This window comes from Anguilla anguilla, chromosome 1, assembly GCF_013347855.1.
Source record: "Anguilla anguilla isolate fAngAng1 chromosome 1, fAngAng1.pri, whole genome shotgun sequence".
NCBI classification, from domain to species: Eukaryota; Metazoa; Chordata; class Actinopteri; order Anguilliformes; family Anguillidae; genus Anguilla; species Anguilla anguilla.
The window spans coordinates 19,228,521-19,247,598 of record NC_049201.1 but is presented as its reverse complement, the minus strand read 5'-3'; the positions used below and the strand labels follow the sequence as shown (position 1 = coordinate 19,247,598).

At 46.2% G+C, this 19,078-nt stretch overlaps 1 protein-coding gene across 2 annotated transcripts in view; it reads left to right on the top strand.

Moving 5' to 3' along the window:
• ttll5 (tubulin tyrosine ligase-like family, member 5) overlaps window positions 1-19,078 on the top strand; it is an 85,913-nt gene that overhangs the window by 45,922 nt on the left and 20,913 nt on the right. For both annotated transcript variants that reach the window (XM_035415453.1, XM_035415447.1), the window contains 2 exons: window positions 5,573-5,700; window positions 15,946-16,141. In XM_035415453.1, coding sequence (XP_035271344.1) covers window positions 5,573-5,700; window positions 15,946-16,141 — 324 coding nt within the window. The remainder of the gene's footprint in view (window positions 1-5,572; window positions 5,701-15,945; window positions 16,142-19,078) is intronic.

Genomic DNA, 19,078 nt, shown 5'->3' with positions numbered 1-19,078 from the left:
CCCGGGTGACACTACGGCCAGTTATGCATACATTTACTTCCCAGCGCTGCAGCTGGAACAGAAAACGTATTGCCATCAAGGGCAAGATGGATGGAGCCAAATGCTGGCAAGTAATTTTGGAGAACCTGTTTTTCAGTCCACAAGGGATCTACCTTTAGGGCAAAAATTAATGTTCCTACAGGACAATCACCCAAAGCACTTGGCAAAAGCTACAAAGGAATGGCTTACACACAAGAGGGGCAGTATTCTGGAATGGCCCAGCTCAAGCCCAGACTTAAATCCCACGGCAAATCTGTGGTATGAGCTGAAAATTGCTGTCCAGCGACACTCTCCGTCTAACTTGGCAGAGTTGGAGCCAATTTGCATGGAGGAATGGGCAAAAATTCCCAAATCTACTTGCGCAAAGCTCATGCCGACAAACCTGAGAAGTCTGAGAGCTATAATTGCTACCAAGGTCTCTGCCAAGCATTGACTTTGAATACTTTTGTGAATGAGAAATGTAAGTGTTTAAGTTATGGAAAAAATTGTTATTGAATCAAAATGTGCATGATAAATTTCTTGGAATTTTTGTGCTGGTGAAGGAGAAATCGTATTCCAGTGCATTGCAATTTTAAGATGTTGATCTTATGTTCAAAGAGAGTAAATACTTTCTTAAGGAGCTGTGTATGTGCACTTATCTGTGATTGGTTCAGAGCTCCTAGACTAGGCTTTTAGATTCTACATGTAGGATTTTAGCAGATGGGCTTTGTAATGTTCCCTATTATGCTGCAGATGGACTTTGTCATCTCCCCTATTACCCCATTATGTTGCTGAATCGGGGCCCAACAACAGTCTCGATGGGAGTCATCAGCTTGGTGCACTCTCCTTCCAGCCCGCGCTGATTCAGCCTCCTGTCAGGTCGCCTCCCAAGGTGGTCCTGGGCTCGGCTAACGGGGTTTGGTGCAATAAAAAGGCCCGGCCGCGCTCCCGCGAAACAATGGCGCTTATCTCTCCCTCTTTCATCTCCGTCGGGGTCCGTCCCCTATTACCGCGCGTCTGCGGGAGAGCGGAGGACGCTGGGAGCTTTGCTGCGGCGACGGCGGCGGGGCGGCGCACCGGTGTTCCAGCGGCGGGATTAGCCACGGCGACAGAGCGACCGAGCTCTTTCTGAAGCAGGCGCGTGACTCAGAGGGCTCCGGCGGGGCGATTCGTCGAGGCGTTAGAAACCCCCCAGCAGCTGAAAGAGGAGCCCTGCGCTGGCGTGTCAGCCGTGGCGGTCGGCGGGTGTTGGGGGGGGGCGGGGGGTGGGGGGGCTGGAAGGTGAAGCTCCGTGTGCGGTCTCATTATCAGACGCCCTGCAGGGGAGTGCTTTGTGTTGATATTTAACAGGCAGTGAGGTTTTTTTGCGGTAATTGATGCTTATAAATGAAAGAATGTAGTGAATTGGCACAGCGAGGGGGAGTGAGAAGCTTGTTTGCACTCTTTCCTCCTCCCCCCCTCCTCTCCCTGTGTAAAAGAGAGCTCTCTCCTGACATTCGCTATTTGCTGTGGGAAGCCCACTGGCCTCCCACCACCCCTCTCTCTCCCTTTGCCCCTCCTGCCTTTTTTTTTTTTGTTGAGCCTTTGGATGGCACTGGACCACACAGACTGAGAGTTTTTATGATTTCCTCTGTACAGTACAGTATTCTGTTACACACTGAAAGGTGTTTGCTGTAATTCCCACAGACGATTGATTCAAGCCGTGTCGTTTCTTTGCAAACGTTTGCGTTTTGTGTAAATACCGGGGGAGATTTAGATGTTTGACCTTTTTTTGCTGTTTGTATTGGATCCAGATTGAAAGTGCTTGGATCGTGTATCGAACCCCATTTAATGCTGTGTATCAGGAGCGTGACTGCTGCTGACCTCACTGCGGCTCACAGGATCGCATTTCTCTCGAGTAATGCACACGTCCAGGTTTAGGGGACATTTTGACTGTTGCATGTTTTGCCGGCAGATTAATTGCATGAAAACAAAATATTGTTTTGGCTCGTTGGTTCCGATTGGCTTCGCGAGGCTTCGAGAATCGCTGCGCCGAACCTCAGCTGAACGCCGAACCTGAGCCTGGAGTAAAGGCGGGATTGCGTCGTCCGCTTTGATCCGGCTTGTTACCGACACCCTGACACCTTCTCTGAACGCTGCGAATCAGACGCGCTCCTCTGGTGGGGGTGGAGGGGGTGCGAGAGCGGAAAGGGCTCAGACGACGCTGGGAGCTCCTCCGCCCCCCGTTATCTCTGCCAGCCAGGCAGCGCAGCGCGGGGGGGCGCGGGGGGGTTATTACGCCTCGTTTCGATTCGCGCCGTTTATTTGACCGCCATCTCAGCCCATGCGGAAAATGAAGCTGTAGGATCGTTTTTCCCTTTTTTTTCACGGCCCTGACCGGCACGTAAGCGCAAATCATCAGATGTAATCCCTTAACGGAGGTCATTTCCGCCCCCTCGCCCCGGCCAGGGCATCGCATCGTGGGCCCGTCTGAGGGAGACGAAGAGCGGACCGTCACCGCTCCGCGTCGCCCGGGGTTCTGAGGTTATGTGGGGAATGCAGATCGTAATAACGCTACTGGTGCATTCTGATCTCTGCTGATGGGCCAGTCAGGCCAACCCGAGTGAGAGAGAGAGACACTACTCTGCAATTTTGGCACTCTCTAATTACCACCTAGGTAAAAGCAGTGGAAGGACTTGAAAAACATTGTCTAATATGGTGCATCATTAGACAGCATAAAGGGCAGTTCTCATTTTAAATTTGTTGTATGTAACGTGGCTAATATTGTAACTGTGTTTATTATGTTCATTCAACATTGCATTGAGCAAAGTCAGTGAAAAGGAATTTCAAACATGCTCTGACCCTTTCTTGCTCCCATTTTTGGATTTCTAAAAATACATGCTAGCCCAACGTCACAGCACCAGAATTGTCCCAGCGGTTGAAAAGAAACCGACTTTGATATCTGTTCACGGTTTATTTTGTGGATTCTCTGCAAATATGCATGGGGATTAAAAATACACTCCGGATCCGTGCCCGAGAAGCTTTCCAGTCTTGCCGTGTTCTGTCAGTTCTTGTATTAATTTGAACACCTGTCTCTTAGGAATGTGTGACATTTCCCTTTTTACAACATGACAACCAGCCAAACCGTTCGTTCACCTGCCCAGAACGAGGCGTAAGACCTTGAAAAAATAAACCAAACTGTCACTTCTGAATGGGCTGGGGGAAATGTTTTCAGGCTCCTAAATAATTGGTGTGTGCATAGCAAACGCTGTGTGTTTGTAAGGTGGAGGCCCTCAACTGCAAAAATAAATGAATGATCACCCTACCCTTTCCCCTTCGTTTTTCTTTTGTCTCTTCTCTAACACATTTTTCTCCAACCCACTGTTTGCTTTTAGACATTGAAGTTTTGAGAGGGAAAGACAGAAGAAACAAAACTGTTATATTTAATTACATCCTGCTCTCAGCCCAAAGCGAGCCATGAAATTATTCATTTCCGCCGAATTCCGTTTTAATAAGAGCTCCCAGGGTAGCATGTTTTCAGCGGAACTGCTCGACCGCAGGCCCCGTTGTGTCCAGTGGTGCGTTTTTTGGGTGGCGCACAAGGGGAAAGGGGGGGATGGGATACGTAGGACAGCGCTCGGCTGCTAATTGCCCGACTTCCGGTTGTAAACACATTGGACTGGTGAGTAACGATCGCTGTCTGTCCTGGAGGGAAGGACCACCTTGATGCGGAGACGAGTGGAGCCAGGCTCCGTAGAGCGTGTGTACATTTCACCAATTCCGATAAATCAGCGCGTAGCGTCCAAACTGAATGCTTCTTTAGCTGTAGTCTCTGTGTGGATTAGGGTGGGATCTTGTGGCCTGAGGTTAAGTGTGCTGGTCATAACAGTGGCCCATTTCTGACTGAATGTAATGGATCCCTTAGGAGGAGTGGTGCTGCAGTAATCGAGCTCATTCTGTAATACAAGACTAAATATTGCTTTTTTGTATTGTATTTGTAGGCCCATCCCACCTCTGCAGTTTTCATTACTAAAATGGGGTGGTGCAGCTAAACATGCTTGTCCTCCACGTGTGCTGCTGAAAAAGGCAGGCTGCTAGGCGCCTGGGCATCCAGTCATTGTTATACGATGAGGAGAGGAGAGTAGACTGCCAATTGAAACCCTTTCTATGCTATAGAAGGGAACTTTGCAGTTTTTTTACCTTTTACTCAGAATATATTGCCTTTGACTTGGTTTATATTTCTGTCTGTCAATATGCATGACATGATTTCATAAAGAAGACTTTTTTGTGCATTTGCTTTAACTTATGAAAAAGTATCATAATACATTTAGGCTATGTATATACTTAAAGGGAAGGTTCATTTTCTGCCTTTTAAAAAAATATATCTCTTCAGTTTTGGTACGTGTTTTTTATTGGCCCAGACAGTTTTTGTGTACAATTGAAGGGTTTTTTAAATATTTACGGACATTTCTGATAACCTGCATACTTTATGGAATTGGGGCATTCAGAGGTTGGTTCAAAGCAAGAAAATATACCTTAGGGAAACTCTAAAACAACGTGTGCAGAAATGTATTCCCTCAGAGGTTTCACGTGTCTGTTTTCTGGTTGGAACAGCTTCCTATGACACACGCAGCCTGGGACTGCTGCGCTCGGGGGAAATTGTGGCGAGGCATTCTGTGTCATAATTATACACAGGTCCTTAGGAGAGGAGCGCTTGTGCTGCTTGAGAATTGAGATGGCAAGAAGTGCTGTCATGATTCAAAAATGCGTATATTTATTATTTTGAATAAACAGAAAAAGAATCTGTTCTTATTTTCAGACTCAGGAAACATTATATCACTGTACAAGCTGCTTTGGAGTTTCTGGAAGTGTATTTTCTTGCTTTAGATCACAAATCCCCTGAATGCCACTATGCCAGCCGTAGCAAGTCGGCTGGTTGTCAGAAAAGCCTAGAAGTGTCTGCAGTATCCTGCTTTGCACATAAAAAATACCTTGGCGAATCAATAGCATACACTAAAACTCGAATAAAATTTTAAAACCCCAGAAAGTGAGCTATCCCGTTAACCATGTAGCATCTTAGATTGATTATAGAATTGGCACTCTCGTCTCCAACAGTTTACAGCCTGACCAACTGGGGCTTTGCTGTGTTTGAGTTTGAAAGATTGCTACGTTATTTTGCTGACTAACCATTTATTCTGTCACTTAGTAAATGATTGTAGTCATAAATGTTTACGACACCATTTCAATATTCAGCGGTTTTGAGCCAGTTTGCATTGTGGCAGTAAGTTTGTATATTCATAAGCAATTTGGGGAAACTACAGTCATTTTACAAGCAAGGTCAACAAAATGAGATGGTGTCACATCTCAGAAATACTTGTGAACACTGGAATGCATGACACTACTGCTGTATTTGGGAAGAAACTGCTTCTCCAAAATGGATGCTTTGTGAGGAATGTGACAGGCTTGAAGCTTAATTTATCTGTTTTTTTTTAAGTTTTTTTTTTTTTTTTACCACGTATTGTTTCAATTGCGCTTTGTGGTTTTATTAACAAAACATATGTGTTTGTCCGTGCAGCTGACCAACCTGAACCTGGCCAATGGGGCGTTCAGTAGAGCTGGTTTCACACTCAACCCATCGGTCCGTCATGGGACGCTGACCCACGGACCAGTCCGAGCTGTGCGCGCCGAAACCAGCCCCATGAGGTAAGTCCGGCCAATCCCAGCAGCCCAAATGCGGCTTGCACGTGGAATGCTGGGTCTTTGCATGGTACACGCATTACATTCATTGGACAAAAGAGTCCTGCTCCCTCCATTAGTAAAATTCCTTCACGCCAATGCATCATACGGATTGCGCACACCTGTGAAAGTTTTCTTTTTCTTAAGAACATTAAATCAAGTCAATATTACCATGCGACTGGTATTTCGAATACAGTTTTCATTGACTGATAACCTCTGACAAATATATTACAGCAAAACTGTTTAAATTACTTGACATGTAAATCAGGAGCCGGGTTGGTACGGAGAGATTGATGCTCGGGATGAACTGGTTCAGTGGGCCTTTCAGCTGCCTGCAGCTGGGGGGAATTTCTGCTCGGAGCAGAGCGTCGGTTCGACTGGCACGGGTTTCTCCTGTGTATTATAGTGTATTGTCATTATTACGATGAATTATTTGGTTAGCAAATACCCTCATCCGTGACTGTTGAAATTGCATTGAATAGTTTATACACATCGCTGTAGAACTTGTATAATTGTGTTGATCTACTGTTCTCGTGTATTTTCCAGAAAGTGCGGAGCTTTCCAAGGGAATTAGACCCCCTAAACCATCTGGTTCAGAGAGCCGGTGTCCTAACTGTAATGCCATTGTGGATAGAGCTCGCGGCTGTGCTGTGATATGATGTAACTGCAGCAGAAAAAATTGGCGCGGGCTTGTTTAGTATTTGGACAGGAGACCTCTTTGGAAAACAGAGTTGCTACTGAAAGAGTTGTTGCTGGGCCAGTACTGTGTACACACACCAGTGCTCTGGCCAAAATGGAAAATCCAATGTCCCAGCCCAGCGATTGGGCACTGTGCTGTAAAAACGTGTTGTTCTTTCATGAGACTTAGAATGTTGAGATCCTATGGCAGTTTTCAAAAGGGTAGGGGAGGGGTGTTAAGCCCAGTGTCCTGGTTAAATTTCCACAGAACTAGCTCTTGGAGCATTACCAAGTGATACCTTACACTCTGTAAAGGTGTAGCCCACACAAAAACAAAATTGCTCCCCAGATTCCTGGTTTTCAGCGATTTTACACAACAGCTGTCTGATATGATGGGAAGTTGGCACCTTTGGAGCGAGTCTTGAAACTTCATCCGCGAAGAAGCCATTACTGAGAACGGCAAGCATCCGAGCGAAAACTGGACCAAAGAAGAGAAATGTGCTCTGATGTGCCAAGATGGGGCCCCAGCTGTCTGGCTGAAAGAGTGCCATATTGCAGTGACAACTGTCTTCATCTTGGGGACCGTTTGTCAGCCTTTGTTTTTTCGAAATGTACACCTGTTTACATCTGAAAGCTTATGAGATGACCTTATGAGTAGTGGTGTGCTCCATTTTCTGGGTACTCATGCTTTTCTACAGCGTATGAACTGTGGGCAAATCGCAGCCAATCAGAAGCACTAACACTGTGGTTACATTACCTATTTCTCGGGACATCTCTTCATTATCAGTTGCTGGAAGCTGTTGACAAACTCCACATGACCCACCTACTCCATTGTCACATTTGCTCATGAATTCCTAAGTTTTGCCCAAAAATATAAAACAAAAAGTAGACTGTACTTTGGAAACAGCACTCTGGGCACAACTTCAGGCACTCTGGGCACAACTTGTATTTTCAAGTGTGCCAGCACCGCCTGAAACCCTTTGACTCATCGAAAATGTGAGGATTTAGCCCCCTCCCTCACTCTGGTGATATTGTTTCTCCAAGTGCGGTCGAAAAGGGGGGGGTTGGGGGGGGGGGGGGGGGGGTTTGAGTGATAGTGACCTGAATGCAAGCAGATGGCTGATCCCCAAGATTAGTGTTTCTGTTTCAATGAACTTCACAAGTCCACAGAACCAGCCCCCCCTCCCCTCCCCTCCCCCCCTCCCGGGATCAAAAGAGCAAGAACAGCCAGATACATGTCCCCTCCGTGCAGTCTCTCCATCTTTTACCCATTTCTCGCCTTACCTCTCCATCTCCCGCACATATTTTCGCCCAGCGCACCTCCGTCCCCTTAAAAGACCCCTCGGGTTGACTTCTGTAAAATATTACTATTCATGTGTAGTGCGGTATTTGCCCTCTCAGAGGCTGGGGGAAAGCGAATGGTGCATTGCAATCTCGCTGGGGTTCACTGCCAAAGCAAACAGCCATTCCTCACAGAGAGACGGGAATCTGCGAAATGTAGGGCCATTGTGCATAATCGAGAAGAGCAGGTTCAGTGTGGCGCGAATGCAGCCAGGGGGTCACAGAAAATAAACGGGTGTGTTTTCTCAAGCCTGCGTCCTGTGCTACATTAACAGGATTAGCATATAAGCTAAATAAAGTGGTGATAAGCCCAACAGGGACCTGTCTTAGAGCTTGTCTGGCCTGTCTGGGGTGAATAAGAAGCTGTTGTTCTCCGTATCCATCGAGCGAAATCTCTTTTCCAGTCCCAGCGCCGTTCCTCTGCCTGTTCTAATGGGCTGTAATCCGGACACCCATCACTGCATATTTTTATGGCCGTGCGGTATTTCCCTGCATGTGGAAAAGAGAAAAGCGCTTTGCCGTTTGCTGCAGTTATCTTGATTTAGAAAGCTGGTCACGACACTACGTTTTCTGTGAGTACAGTCAGGCATTCATTCCATTATGACCAGCGCAGTACTTTTGGGGCCAATAATGTCTCCATAAATAGAAATGGATGGATTATAAAGCCCTGGTAACTGCCCTGGCTCCACCAGTTTATATTAAGATAAAGCAACAAGTGCATTGAATTCTAGTAAGTAAACTAATATGCTCACTGCAACGTAGGTTGCATTGTTTGTCGCTTTGTCTTTTTGTACAGTGCTAGAGGGCAGTAGTCATTTTATTATTTTGTAGCTGATGCCCCATAAGTGAGAGATACGCCAGCTGAGCACAGACGAAACGGTTTTGACGGTTGTTTTGAAATTGTTATGTTGCCTTCCTTCTTGTGACGAACACGTCAGAACCATGTTTATGGTCTCTGTGAATTCAAATTAATTTTGTGTTCCGATATGGTCTAGGGAAAATGCAAAAGTGCAGAACTTTGTATCGTGAGAAAGGGAAAGAACTTTGGTGTCCTGGTAAAGAGTAGCATGAAAGCTGAACCAATGTTTCATTGCTGTCGAAAGCCCAGTAAATCACTGTGTATTGTGTTTTTTCAACAGAACGTATTAAAATTTTTGTCTGTGTCTTGTTTCAAATGGATGATTCTCAAATTTGGGGTCCAGTGTTAGGTTTTCCAGCCCTTTAACGAGTGTACATTATGGCAGAGAGGTTGTTCAGCAGGGTATAAATGCGAACATTGTGTATTTGACATTTTTAGGGGAGTGTGATAAAAGACACCAGTTTTGCCTTCATGGAAATATATGCTTGTTTTGTTCAAACCACTTGGAGCAGGGAGTTTTAGAGCTGGTTCTTAAGTGTGCTTTCCAAAGGTTTATATGGGAAGCCTCTCTTCTTCCTCATAGGAAAGTGCATTATATCACTGAAACAAAAGCCCTGCCTTCACCAGTAAAAGCCTCCCTTTGAGAAGTTCACAAGAGTCTAAGCTCTTGAGAAGCATTTGTCGGCCCGATTTCTTGAGGGCTGCATTCAAGAGGCAAATTAACAGTGGGAAGATTTTCTGTGTAATCAACTTTGGGAAATTTTATTGGTGCTTAGTTTGGGGTATTGGGTCACAGTCAATAAAACTTAAGGGCGAGTTTAACGGTCACAGAAGAATCTTTAAAGCGAAAACCGAAAGTTAATGTATTTTTTGGAGAAGTGGCGTTCTAAGTTTTGAGACTGCTGGAGTTTTAGTGAGATTTCTTTTTATAGCCCTACTTGAAAAGATTTCTCTTTTTTTGGGGGCCAGTGGCATTTTTACTGCGTTTTTATGTGTGCGAGCAGGATGAGCTGATAGCCGAGTGCGGCATGGGACTATGGAGGCAGCCGAGGACGATGCGGGGGGGGGGGGGGTGGGGGGGGGGGGGTGCTGTTAAGTCAACAATCCCTCTCCCACATAGCCCAACCCCAGCAGAGCTGTGCTACACAGGCATAGCTGCCCTGCTCCATTGTTCCCTGCTGAGAGCGAGTGCTTCAGTTTGCTGCTGTATTCACTGTATTCACTCTGCTAGGCCTTTGGCTCGTCAAAGCATCACTTTGAATTATCGAGCTGTGCTTGTAGGCCCCAAACTGCATCTGAGAGTCTTGTGGTGAAGCAGGCGTTTTAGGCGTTGTAGGCGGGTTAGGGAAGGCTGCGGACGATGCACCGCGTTGATGTTTGGCGTCCGTGAGGGAGAGACCCCCGAGTTCAGACTGCAGGTTTCATGGCTTGAGCAACGCCAGAGGAGGCGGAGAGGCGAGGGTTAAATGTGCGGTTGCTCTCTATTTTTACAGTGATACGTGAGTGACAGTGTCTCAGACAGCTTGGCCCTGATCTCCCCTTCTGTGTTTTTCCAGTCCTGCCCTTCCTTATGTATAGGAACTGTCAGGGAATTCCTGGAATGTCTGGCTTTTTCACTTTTTAAAATGTTTTTATTTCCACAAAAGAGGAAAAAAAGGTTTTTTATTAAATTTATATATAATTCTTTACTTCGCACAAATGTGTATTACAGGTTGGAAAAAGTGAACGGGCTAAACTGCTATGGTGTGGCGATACCAAGGCTCACATCGTTTTTTAAACGGCGCGCTTGCGAGGTTGGAGAACCTTTCCTTCGACTGTCCCTCCTTTTTCAGCTGCATTGTGCTGGCTTTTAAAGCTACCCCCTCTGCTTTTGAACTGCATCTGTATTTCTTACATTCCACTGCATGTGAGGGTATACCTGTTACTGCAGCTGAGGAGCTTGTCAGAAAGAAACAGTAAATCAGTGTCCTTGCTGTGCATGCTGTACTGTGCATACATTATGTAAGACACTGGTTAACCTGAATACCTCAATAATGAAAGCTATAATTAACTCAGAAATGTTTTCCCGAACATGGATCCTTGTCAGTTGACGATGACACAGCCAAAGGTGTGTGTGTGTGTGTGAGAGAGAGAGAGAGAGAGAGAGAAACAGAGGTATGGTGGGAAGGTGGATAGCAAAAGGCTTTGGTATCATACAGTAATTTTCCACATGATGCAATTCACCGAAACCCTCTTCTCCCCTCATTAAGTTGAACCCTTTTCTTGGCGCACGACCCTTGTTATTGCTGCAGCCATTGTTGGATCCTTCGACCGGTGTAACGTCTTTAATGAGATATTAGGAAAAAAAAAAAAACGGCTTTGATTTTGACTCGATACTGTTGCTTTAATGTATAATTTCCTGAGTCCCAGTGCCGGGGCCGGCGGTGTGTGCCAAACATGCTGAACCCGTTAAGCGCACCGGCTCTTTAAGGAAACCGCGGGGGTGAAGTACGATGGGTTTCAAAGAGCGGCGAGCCCTTTGAAGCTACGTGGCCGGGATCTGCCAGGTATGCTGCCTCAGCGCTTTGAACAGTCCCCCCCCCCCTCCCGTTTTCATGCAGTGTGCTGAGAGCAGACTATGCCCATCTACAGTACATGCGTGCAGTTAACCCCTCGGGTGGGCTGCTGTGGAGGTCCCCAGCATCTTATTCTAAATGGAGCGAGAACCAAAAGTCAAACGGATACCGCTACACAACGAACTTACGGCCCAAAATCTTTTTTTTTTTCTTCGGTGAAGTTTGAGACCTCAAGCTTTGCTGAAATCGTGACGTTTTCCCTTAACAAATTCAACAAAAACAGTGTGGAGTAAGACAATGAAGAGCTGCATCACATTACCAAATTTGTTTATTTTACCAGCCCCCAATCTTAGTGTGCATAACAACAACATGTATCACTTGTCTGTGAATTAACCATACTCACGGACTGGTATTTGGGGTACTTTTACGCTTCACTGTGAGGGTTGAATGTTCCCTCAGCTCTCGGGTTATTCTTGAGGTGAGTAGTAATGTGTGTTTTGGATTCGTGATTAATCGCCATTATGGAATATTTAGGTTTGGGATACAGCAGTGCATGTCATTGTTATCCGAAATACCGAAATATTCACTGATCTAACATTCCTGTACACTGACACTTAGGTTTAGTCCCCTTAACTCAATTTCCATTTCTGTACCAAAAGGTCCTCTCCCACATACACACTCCATTTTTAGCTGTAACTCTACCTGCTTCTGGATTACTGCTGGTAAGGTTTGAGGTTATGATTCCAGTAAATTCCTAGGCTCGGATTTTGATTGGAACGAAGCAATTGCTTTGGGAAATGGAGTCGGAAATAAGAAATGAATGTCTCTGCTTAGTTCTGGCGAAGGAGTGAAATGATGGTTGGTTCTGTTGTAGCACTTCCCTTCTCCGAACTCCTGAAGAATAACCGCAGGTAGTGCGCCCATCACGAAGCTGCAGAATGAGTTCCAGTGATGTCAGGTTCTTCCTGTTCAGCCAAGTTCTGCAGAGGAAAAGAAAATTTGAAACCACTTTAAGCACAAGAGATTCCTTTGCAAGAAAATCTAATTGATATTTATCTCTCTCTCCTGAAATCGTGAATTAGAAGGTCTGTTTGCATATAGTTGGTGTTCAATTTGGAAATTCATGGAATGCTTCATATACCAATAGCCTTCATGTTTGTCAAACACCAGTGTGGTTTAATCACTATAGACAGCATAGTGTGTGGGTAATATGCAGAACTTTACTGTTTTGCCTTTATTTTTTTTCTCAAAAGCTAAAATTGCATCATAAAATATGTTGTTGAGCTCATAAAAGCCATTAGGATAACATCATTCATCGATTTACAGGTCCAAGAAATCCCGTGAGAAAAAAAGCTGATAAAACTCTTGAAAGGCTTTAGTGGGGGTGGATAAAGGAGGACATCAAACTAAAAGTTTTTTTTAATGTTTTTATTTTTTTTTAAGTTTGATGTCGTCCTTTTAATAAAAAAGTTTTACCTTAATTGTAACCAGATGTAGCGGTACGCACCAGGAATTCCCTGAGGTACGAACGCGAGAAATCCCACTGTCAGATAATGGGAGTGCGTAAATGAGCGGACCGAGATGCTACAGTTGAAAGCCTGCGGGGCGAGCGCAGTTTTAACCCCTCCTTCCCCCGGGCCTCCGTCCGTGTAGCACATCTGAAACGGGAAGCCCTGCATCATCCCTCTGCACGGAGCTGGCCTACTGGCCCTGAGGCACGGACGGCACGTCCTGTGTAGCACCGCCACGGCTTTCTGGGCAGACGGCGAGAGAGAGAGAATGAATAGATGATGGGAATGGCAGACGGGTTTTTGCGCTCGATGACATCCACATGGTGAGCCACAGGCGTTTAAACGTGATGTCACCGCGGCGTGGCCCTGTTCCCACGTTCAGCGCCGCGAGGCAGATTTACGCTTTCGGCACATGCGCGTCTGGCGGAGCGGTGTTGTTTTAACTTGTATCAGCTCATTTCGGTAACTGCGGCACGGGTTGTTCCCCTCGCCCAATCATGGCGGCCTCCAGAATGCTGCAAAAAGAGCCTGCCGCACCAGTGATGGGAAATACGTCTGTGGTCATTTTTATAACCTTCTTTGATGACTGTTATTTATTGTGCTGGAATTGCATGGCCTGGGACTGTTGCTCATGATGGGGGACACAGGCAGCTTATGTTCCCTCTCCCCCTGCCTCCCATAGTGCACCAGTAACTGAGGATAAAGTGGGATAAAAGGGACGTACACCATGACTGTTCGTTAGGTAGATGTACATGCAATAAATCAACGGAGAAGGCCAGGTCAACTCCGTTTTGTGTTTATACGATCACATGAAATCTGACACTGATCTTTTGGAGGTTCACATGGAGGTCTGCTTGTGCCAAGCAGGCGTGCGTTTGGACCACAGCCTGGATTGGACCTGGGGTCACACTGAGTGTATTTTCAGCTTTGCAAGTTTGGCATATTTCTAACGGAGTCAGTAAACATTACAGAATCCCTCTGTGATAAAGGAACTTTATCAGCTTCCTGCATTCTGATTGCCGTTGAAACAAGGAATTCTGTTCTGCCTTTTCAGGCTGCTGGGCCTTTTTTCGTCTTCAGAACTTTGCTTGTGCCAACCCTTCAAAGAAGGGCAATAAAAGCAGAAGAAAGTTGTAAGGAGCGATGGTGTGGTAACAAACGCGTTGACGTGCTCAGAGGTTTGATTTTCCAGGTTGTTGCTTTGTGAAGCATATGAAACTTGACGGTTTTAGAGAGGGGAGTCAAGGGTTATGTTTACAATGCAGCTAGTGTGTGTGATGGGTCCGCCGCTGCAGTGGCGCCTGCATTATCGTGGTTCGGTGGGTAAGATTTGCAGGTGGAGCAGACGTGGACCTTTCTGCCACGCTGACCCTTAACCCCACTGTTATGGTTTTGTAGGTCGATGCAAGGAGGGAAATGGGGCGGTAAATCTGCTGTTCCCGTGTTTCACGTGTTGCATGCTTAAAATATTAGGTCTGCGTGACCATAGACATCCACTTTATTATTCACATTGTCTGCGTTAGAATACATGAACTTGCCCTAAGTAGTAACTGATAAGAAGCTTGGACCTTGTGAATTCACAGTTGGATCTGTCAGTGTGGTTCAAATTCGTTTTTTAACTTCCTGTATAGTAATTGAAATTAAGCTGCCAAGTTCAGCCTTGAGAAGGTGGGGCATGTAATTCCTGGATGTACTCCCATGGCCCACAGAGTCTTTCCTGTTTGCTGGGCCTCAGGTTTCTCCCTTGCCTCTTCTCAGTGACCTTGTGCCTAGAGAGGCCAGCACTCACGTAAGAGCATATTGAGCTGAGAGTGCTTCACCCAGTGTGGACCACTCCTGTCCTGCTTGCTCAGGAAGCTTGGGTCTTGGATGGTCCTGGGTGTGTTTTCATTTCAGGCGCAGTTGGCTGAATTTGCTGAAGCTTGTCTCTTAACCTTCCTCCTCCCCATATAGGCATAGCAGGGAAGCATCCTCTGGCCTTTAGTTCTTATAAAGCTGATAATGTGGTTAGAGTTTCTGCTAAGAAAAACAGCCTGCAGCTTTGTTTTTAACAATGAGGTGGTTGATAAAACGCTGACAGAATGAAAAGCATTTGCAAGAGTAATGATGGAAAAACCTGCTTTTAACATTTAGGCAGCAATACAAACCCAATGCTTATTCTGTACCCTTGGCTATGACAGCTCCGAGCTCCAGGCCCTTTTAAGAAATCAGCTGCATAAACTGATTGCATCATTTGAAGTAATAATGCAATACTTGATGTGATTAAGCATAGCACGAACTGTCTAAGCACAGTTGTGTCTCTCTAGTGTGCAAACTCATTGTTGAACTAACTTCTGCCCTTAATTACTTGGGCCAGTCATTTGCACACATTCTTTAAAGGTAAAGCAGCAGGTAACGTGCTACAGTATCTCTCTCTCTGCCTGTCTGTCTTTCATTCAAAATTCAAATTTCAAATTCAAACTGCTTATTTGGCATGTCAGAATTTGTATTGCCAACCATTGCAAGGAACAAGTAAAACATTGCTAACAAACAAAGAATAACAACATAATATTGTCATTGTATATACTTGTATACATACAGTATACATACACATAAGCAGTAATAATAATAACATAATTTAATAACATGTAATATAATAATAGTATAATAAAACTCTCTCGCTCTGTTGCTCTCTCTCATTGCTGTGATTTATCTGCAGTGTATAGCCTATTTCTTGGAGCATTACAATTAGTTTGGAGATGCAACAAAAGCCAACCTTTAGTAGTCTTAACGCCATGTTCTAGTGACGTTAAGTACGAAGGGAAGGCTCTGAATTGGTGTGGTGTGCCAGTGGAAGCGGGCAGCTGTGCCCGTGTCGGTGGGTACTGCGGCCTGCTGTTCGTCATGCTAAGTGCTCCCTGCCCTCACCGCTTGGCCAGGCCCTTGGCCCGCTGACCACAGCCACTCAGTGCAGCTTGTTTAATGTGTTGACCTTTTCTGCTCCATGTAAGAGCGACTTCTTTAACTCTTCTCATGTCTTTTTTTTCTCACACTGATTCCAAATGCAGAAAGCGTAGCCTGATGGACTGGCGTGTGCGTTCCTGTTCCATAGAAAGGAGGCCAGTCCAATTTTGAGAAAACATGAATGGGCAGTGAGGGCGGGCTCTTGTGACTGAACCGTGATGTCATTCTCCCAGCCGACGGATGATTTGCTACCGGTCGTTTCTGTGGTGCCGTGAGAACGTTTCTCGGCAGTAGGGTCTGTGTGAACTTTTTTTTTTTTCGGCAGGGTCCCGCGGGACGACGGGGACACCCTGAGCGACGGAGACGCGCACGGCGCCTACGGCCTGGTCACGGGGGTGGCCCCGCAGCAGCGCTACCACCCCACCTCGGGCAGCTACCAGCTGCAGTTCGCCATCCAGCAGCTGCAGCAGCAGAAGATGCAGTCCCGGCAGCTTCTGGACCACAGTCGCGCTCGCCACCAGGTACAGTGCGTCTGCCTCTCAGGCTCCGTTTGTCTCAAAGCTCGGCCCAAAGTCGGACATTTTCTCCTTCGGCTTACTCTCGTGCTTGCAGTGCAGCGTAATGTTCCGGCAGCTGGGCTTGGGACGCCAAGGTTATTGGTTTGAATCCCAGGAGGGGCTCTGCAGTTGTACCCTTGAGCAAGGTGCTTAACCTGAATTGCTTCTGTAAACATCCAGCTGTAGAAACTGATTTTATGTACAAAGAATGTAAGCCTTGCAAGTCACACTGGCTAGGTTACTGCTTAAAATTTACGTGCAAATTAATTCTGTGCCAGAAATGAATGTTTTTAAAAAGATTATGTTCCTCAAATTTTTATACTTTCTACATATATGTACCATATTAAAACTATTTTTTCTCAAAGCAGGAAGTGAATAATATATTTTGTACACATGGTATTATCTATGCTATACATTTATGCACTGTATGCTGTATGCATAATTTAATGTAATTACTTTATCCAGTGACTTAGCCTAGTTTATACAGTAAGGTTTTATAAATAGAAGTATCGGTAATGTACTAAAATGTGCTAGCACAGCCGCAATAAAACATTTTTTGTGAAGCAATTTCACACACAAGTGCCATACTGACGTATCGGTTCAAGCCGATAGCGAAAGTGCTGCTAACATTAACCGTGAACAGCACCAGTGGTACAGAAGCGGCTGAAAACCGTGCAGTCTTGGATGGTCTTCGGAGAGAGAGGCGAGGCTGGGCTGATGGAAGCAAGACGCAGTCAGAAGTGCCTCTGCAATGTCATACGAGGATATTGCATCCTGTGTGTTTTCCGTTACGGTATATACCATCGGACAGAAGATAAGGCATCTTAAGTGGTTTTTTTTCTTCTTCTGTTCAGTGTAATCCTAAAGTAAATCTGAAAAGTGCACTGCGGGGTGAGCAGTGGTGATTTCTTTTAAAGAAAGCTGGAGGAGGCCAAGCGCAGCTGATCAGGCTCCAAGCTCTGGGACTGCAATTGTGTTTCAGCGTCAGGAACGTTTTAGTACCAGTCTTGATTTCCTTTGATTGAGGTTCAGAGGAATGCAAGAAGCTCTTGTCCCCCCCCCACCCCTCCCCCAATTTTTCAAATTTATTGAAACAAAGTCTTGTATGTAAACACGCAGTCTTCTGAGTGCTATTGAGTTGCACGGGACGGGAAAACTTAATTCTGCTGAGAAAAGTCAGGAAGCCCCTGTATTTTCGTCTGCGCAGTATCAACCGCTTGTTTATTTTAAACAATGATATTGCCCAAATCCCTGCTAAAAGCTCACACAGTCTCTCATACCCATGTCTCTTGTGTTAGTATTAGCAAAAGTATTGTGGGAGTCTCTGCTCAGGCCACCAACGGAATGGAGTGAATGGAATGAATTCGCTGGAAATTCAACAAAATGATAATGCAAGCATAATTTTTTTTACAACCAGAAGCCTCCCCCCCAACTTTTGTTCTCCTCAGTGCTTTTTTTTCTTTTTTTTTTTTTCTTTTCTTTTCTTCCCCCCCACCCTCGAAATTTGACTGAGCAACTGGACTGGAAGTCATGTGATCAGGGACCTTAGCCAATCAGTGACCTGGTAAAGTCTGAGCAGCCTGCCTGTCCAGAAAATGAATTTTTCTGCTTTAGTCACTATTGAAATTTCATTCCGGTTTTAGAGCTGTGTGTTTTTGCTGAAACTAAATCTCTAAAAAAAGATGCAAGGTAGGAGAAAACGCAGAAAACCTGCCGCATTTAATTTTCACGCCCTTTGAGAGTACCGCAGATGGGCGTGGGTTCGTGCACGCTGGTGGCCGGGCACCCAGGCCACTGTCAAACGGTGACCCGGCTTGGCGCTGGGACGTGACTGAATCGTCGGGGGGGTTGGAGCGAGTGGATGCGCTCGTTTGTTCACTTTTCGGGTAACGGCGATCGCGCTGACGTCAGTGTTTCTGCTCGCGGTTGGGCCTAATTAATACGAGCGAGGCGATGTTTTTCTTGGCCCGGCTGGCGCAATTACGCAAGCCTTTCTGTGAAAGTGATCCCTGTAACCTCTCTGCTCCCTCCCCTCCCCTCCCCTCCCCTCCCCTCCCCTCTCCCTCTCTGATTGAGGAGAGTTCACCGGTTCACGCTGCCCCACCAATCAGCAGAGGCTCCTCGCCGTAACCGGGCGAAAGAGACGCTGACCGTCCCCTCCGCCATGACGACGACGACGATGATGATGATGATAAATACGAGGCAGGAAATAATCTGGCCCGTTAATTGGTGCGCGCAATCATACGAAGCGCGGCCGGGACACCGGCCGGTTGTTCTCCTCGCACAAAGCGGCCATTTACAGGCCTCGGCCGCGGGTTTGCGGAGGGCTGGCCGTGCCTCGTGAGTCACTCACTGTCAGCACCCCAAAAACCCACCCCTCCCCTCCCCCCAACCCCGAGTCTGCCCTCAGCTTACTCTCTCTGCTGCATCTTCCACATGAGTTTGTTCTCACAGGCCCTGCAATTAGCTTAGCGCTTTCAGTGTAGTGTTCAGCCACATCTACTGCGGCTTTATTTGTCTTTGTACAAATGCTCGGTTGCTGGTCTGCTTTTTTTTGACTAACTATTAGAAATGATTTCAGACGACCAAAAAAAGAAAAAGAAGACCCATTGTGGCAACGCATATTGTAAACGTAAAAAGAAAACCGCAAAAGCAGGTTTTTTCTTTCGGACGAACAGCAAAATAACTGTTAACAGTGGAATCGCTCTTTGCGATTACCGTCCGAGCCGGTTCTTCGCTTGAGTGCACTTGAATGACGCTGAACGACCGCGAACAACAACAACGACGAACAAAATGGCCGTTGAAACCCAGTCTCTGGATCGGTTCCCGGTCGTTCTGCGTTCGGTGGCGTGATGCGTGCGTAGCACCCTCGCGTAGCAGCTGTCGGGCCTGCGTTCGCGC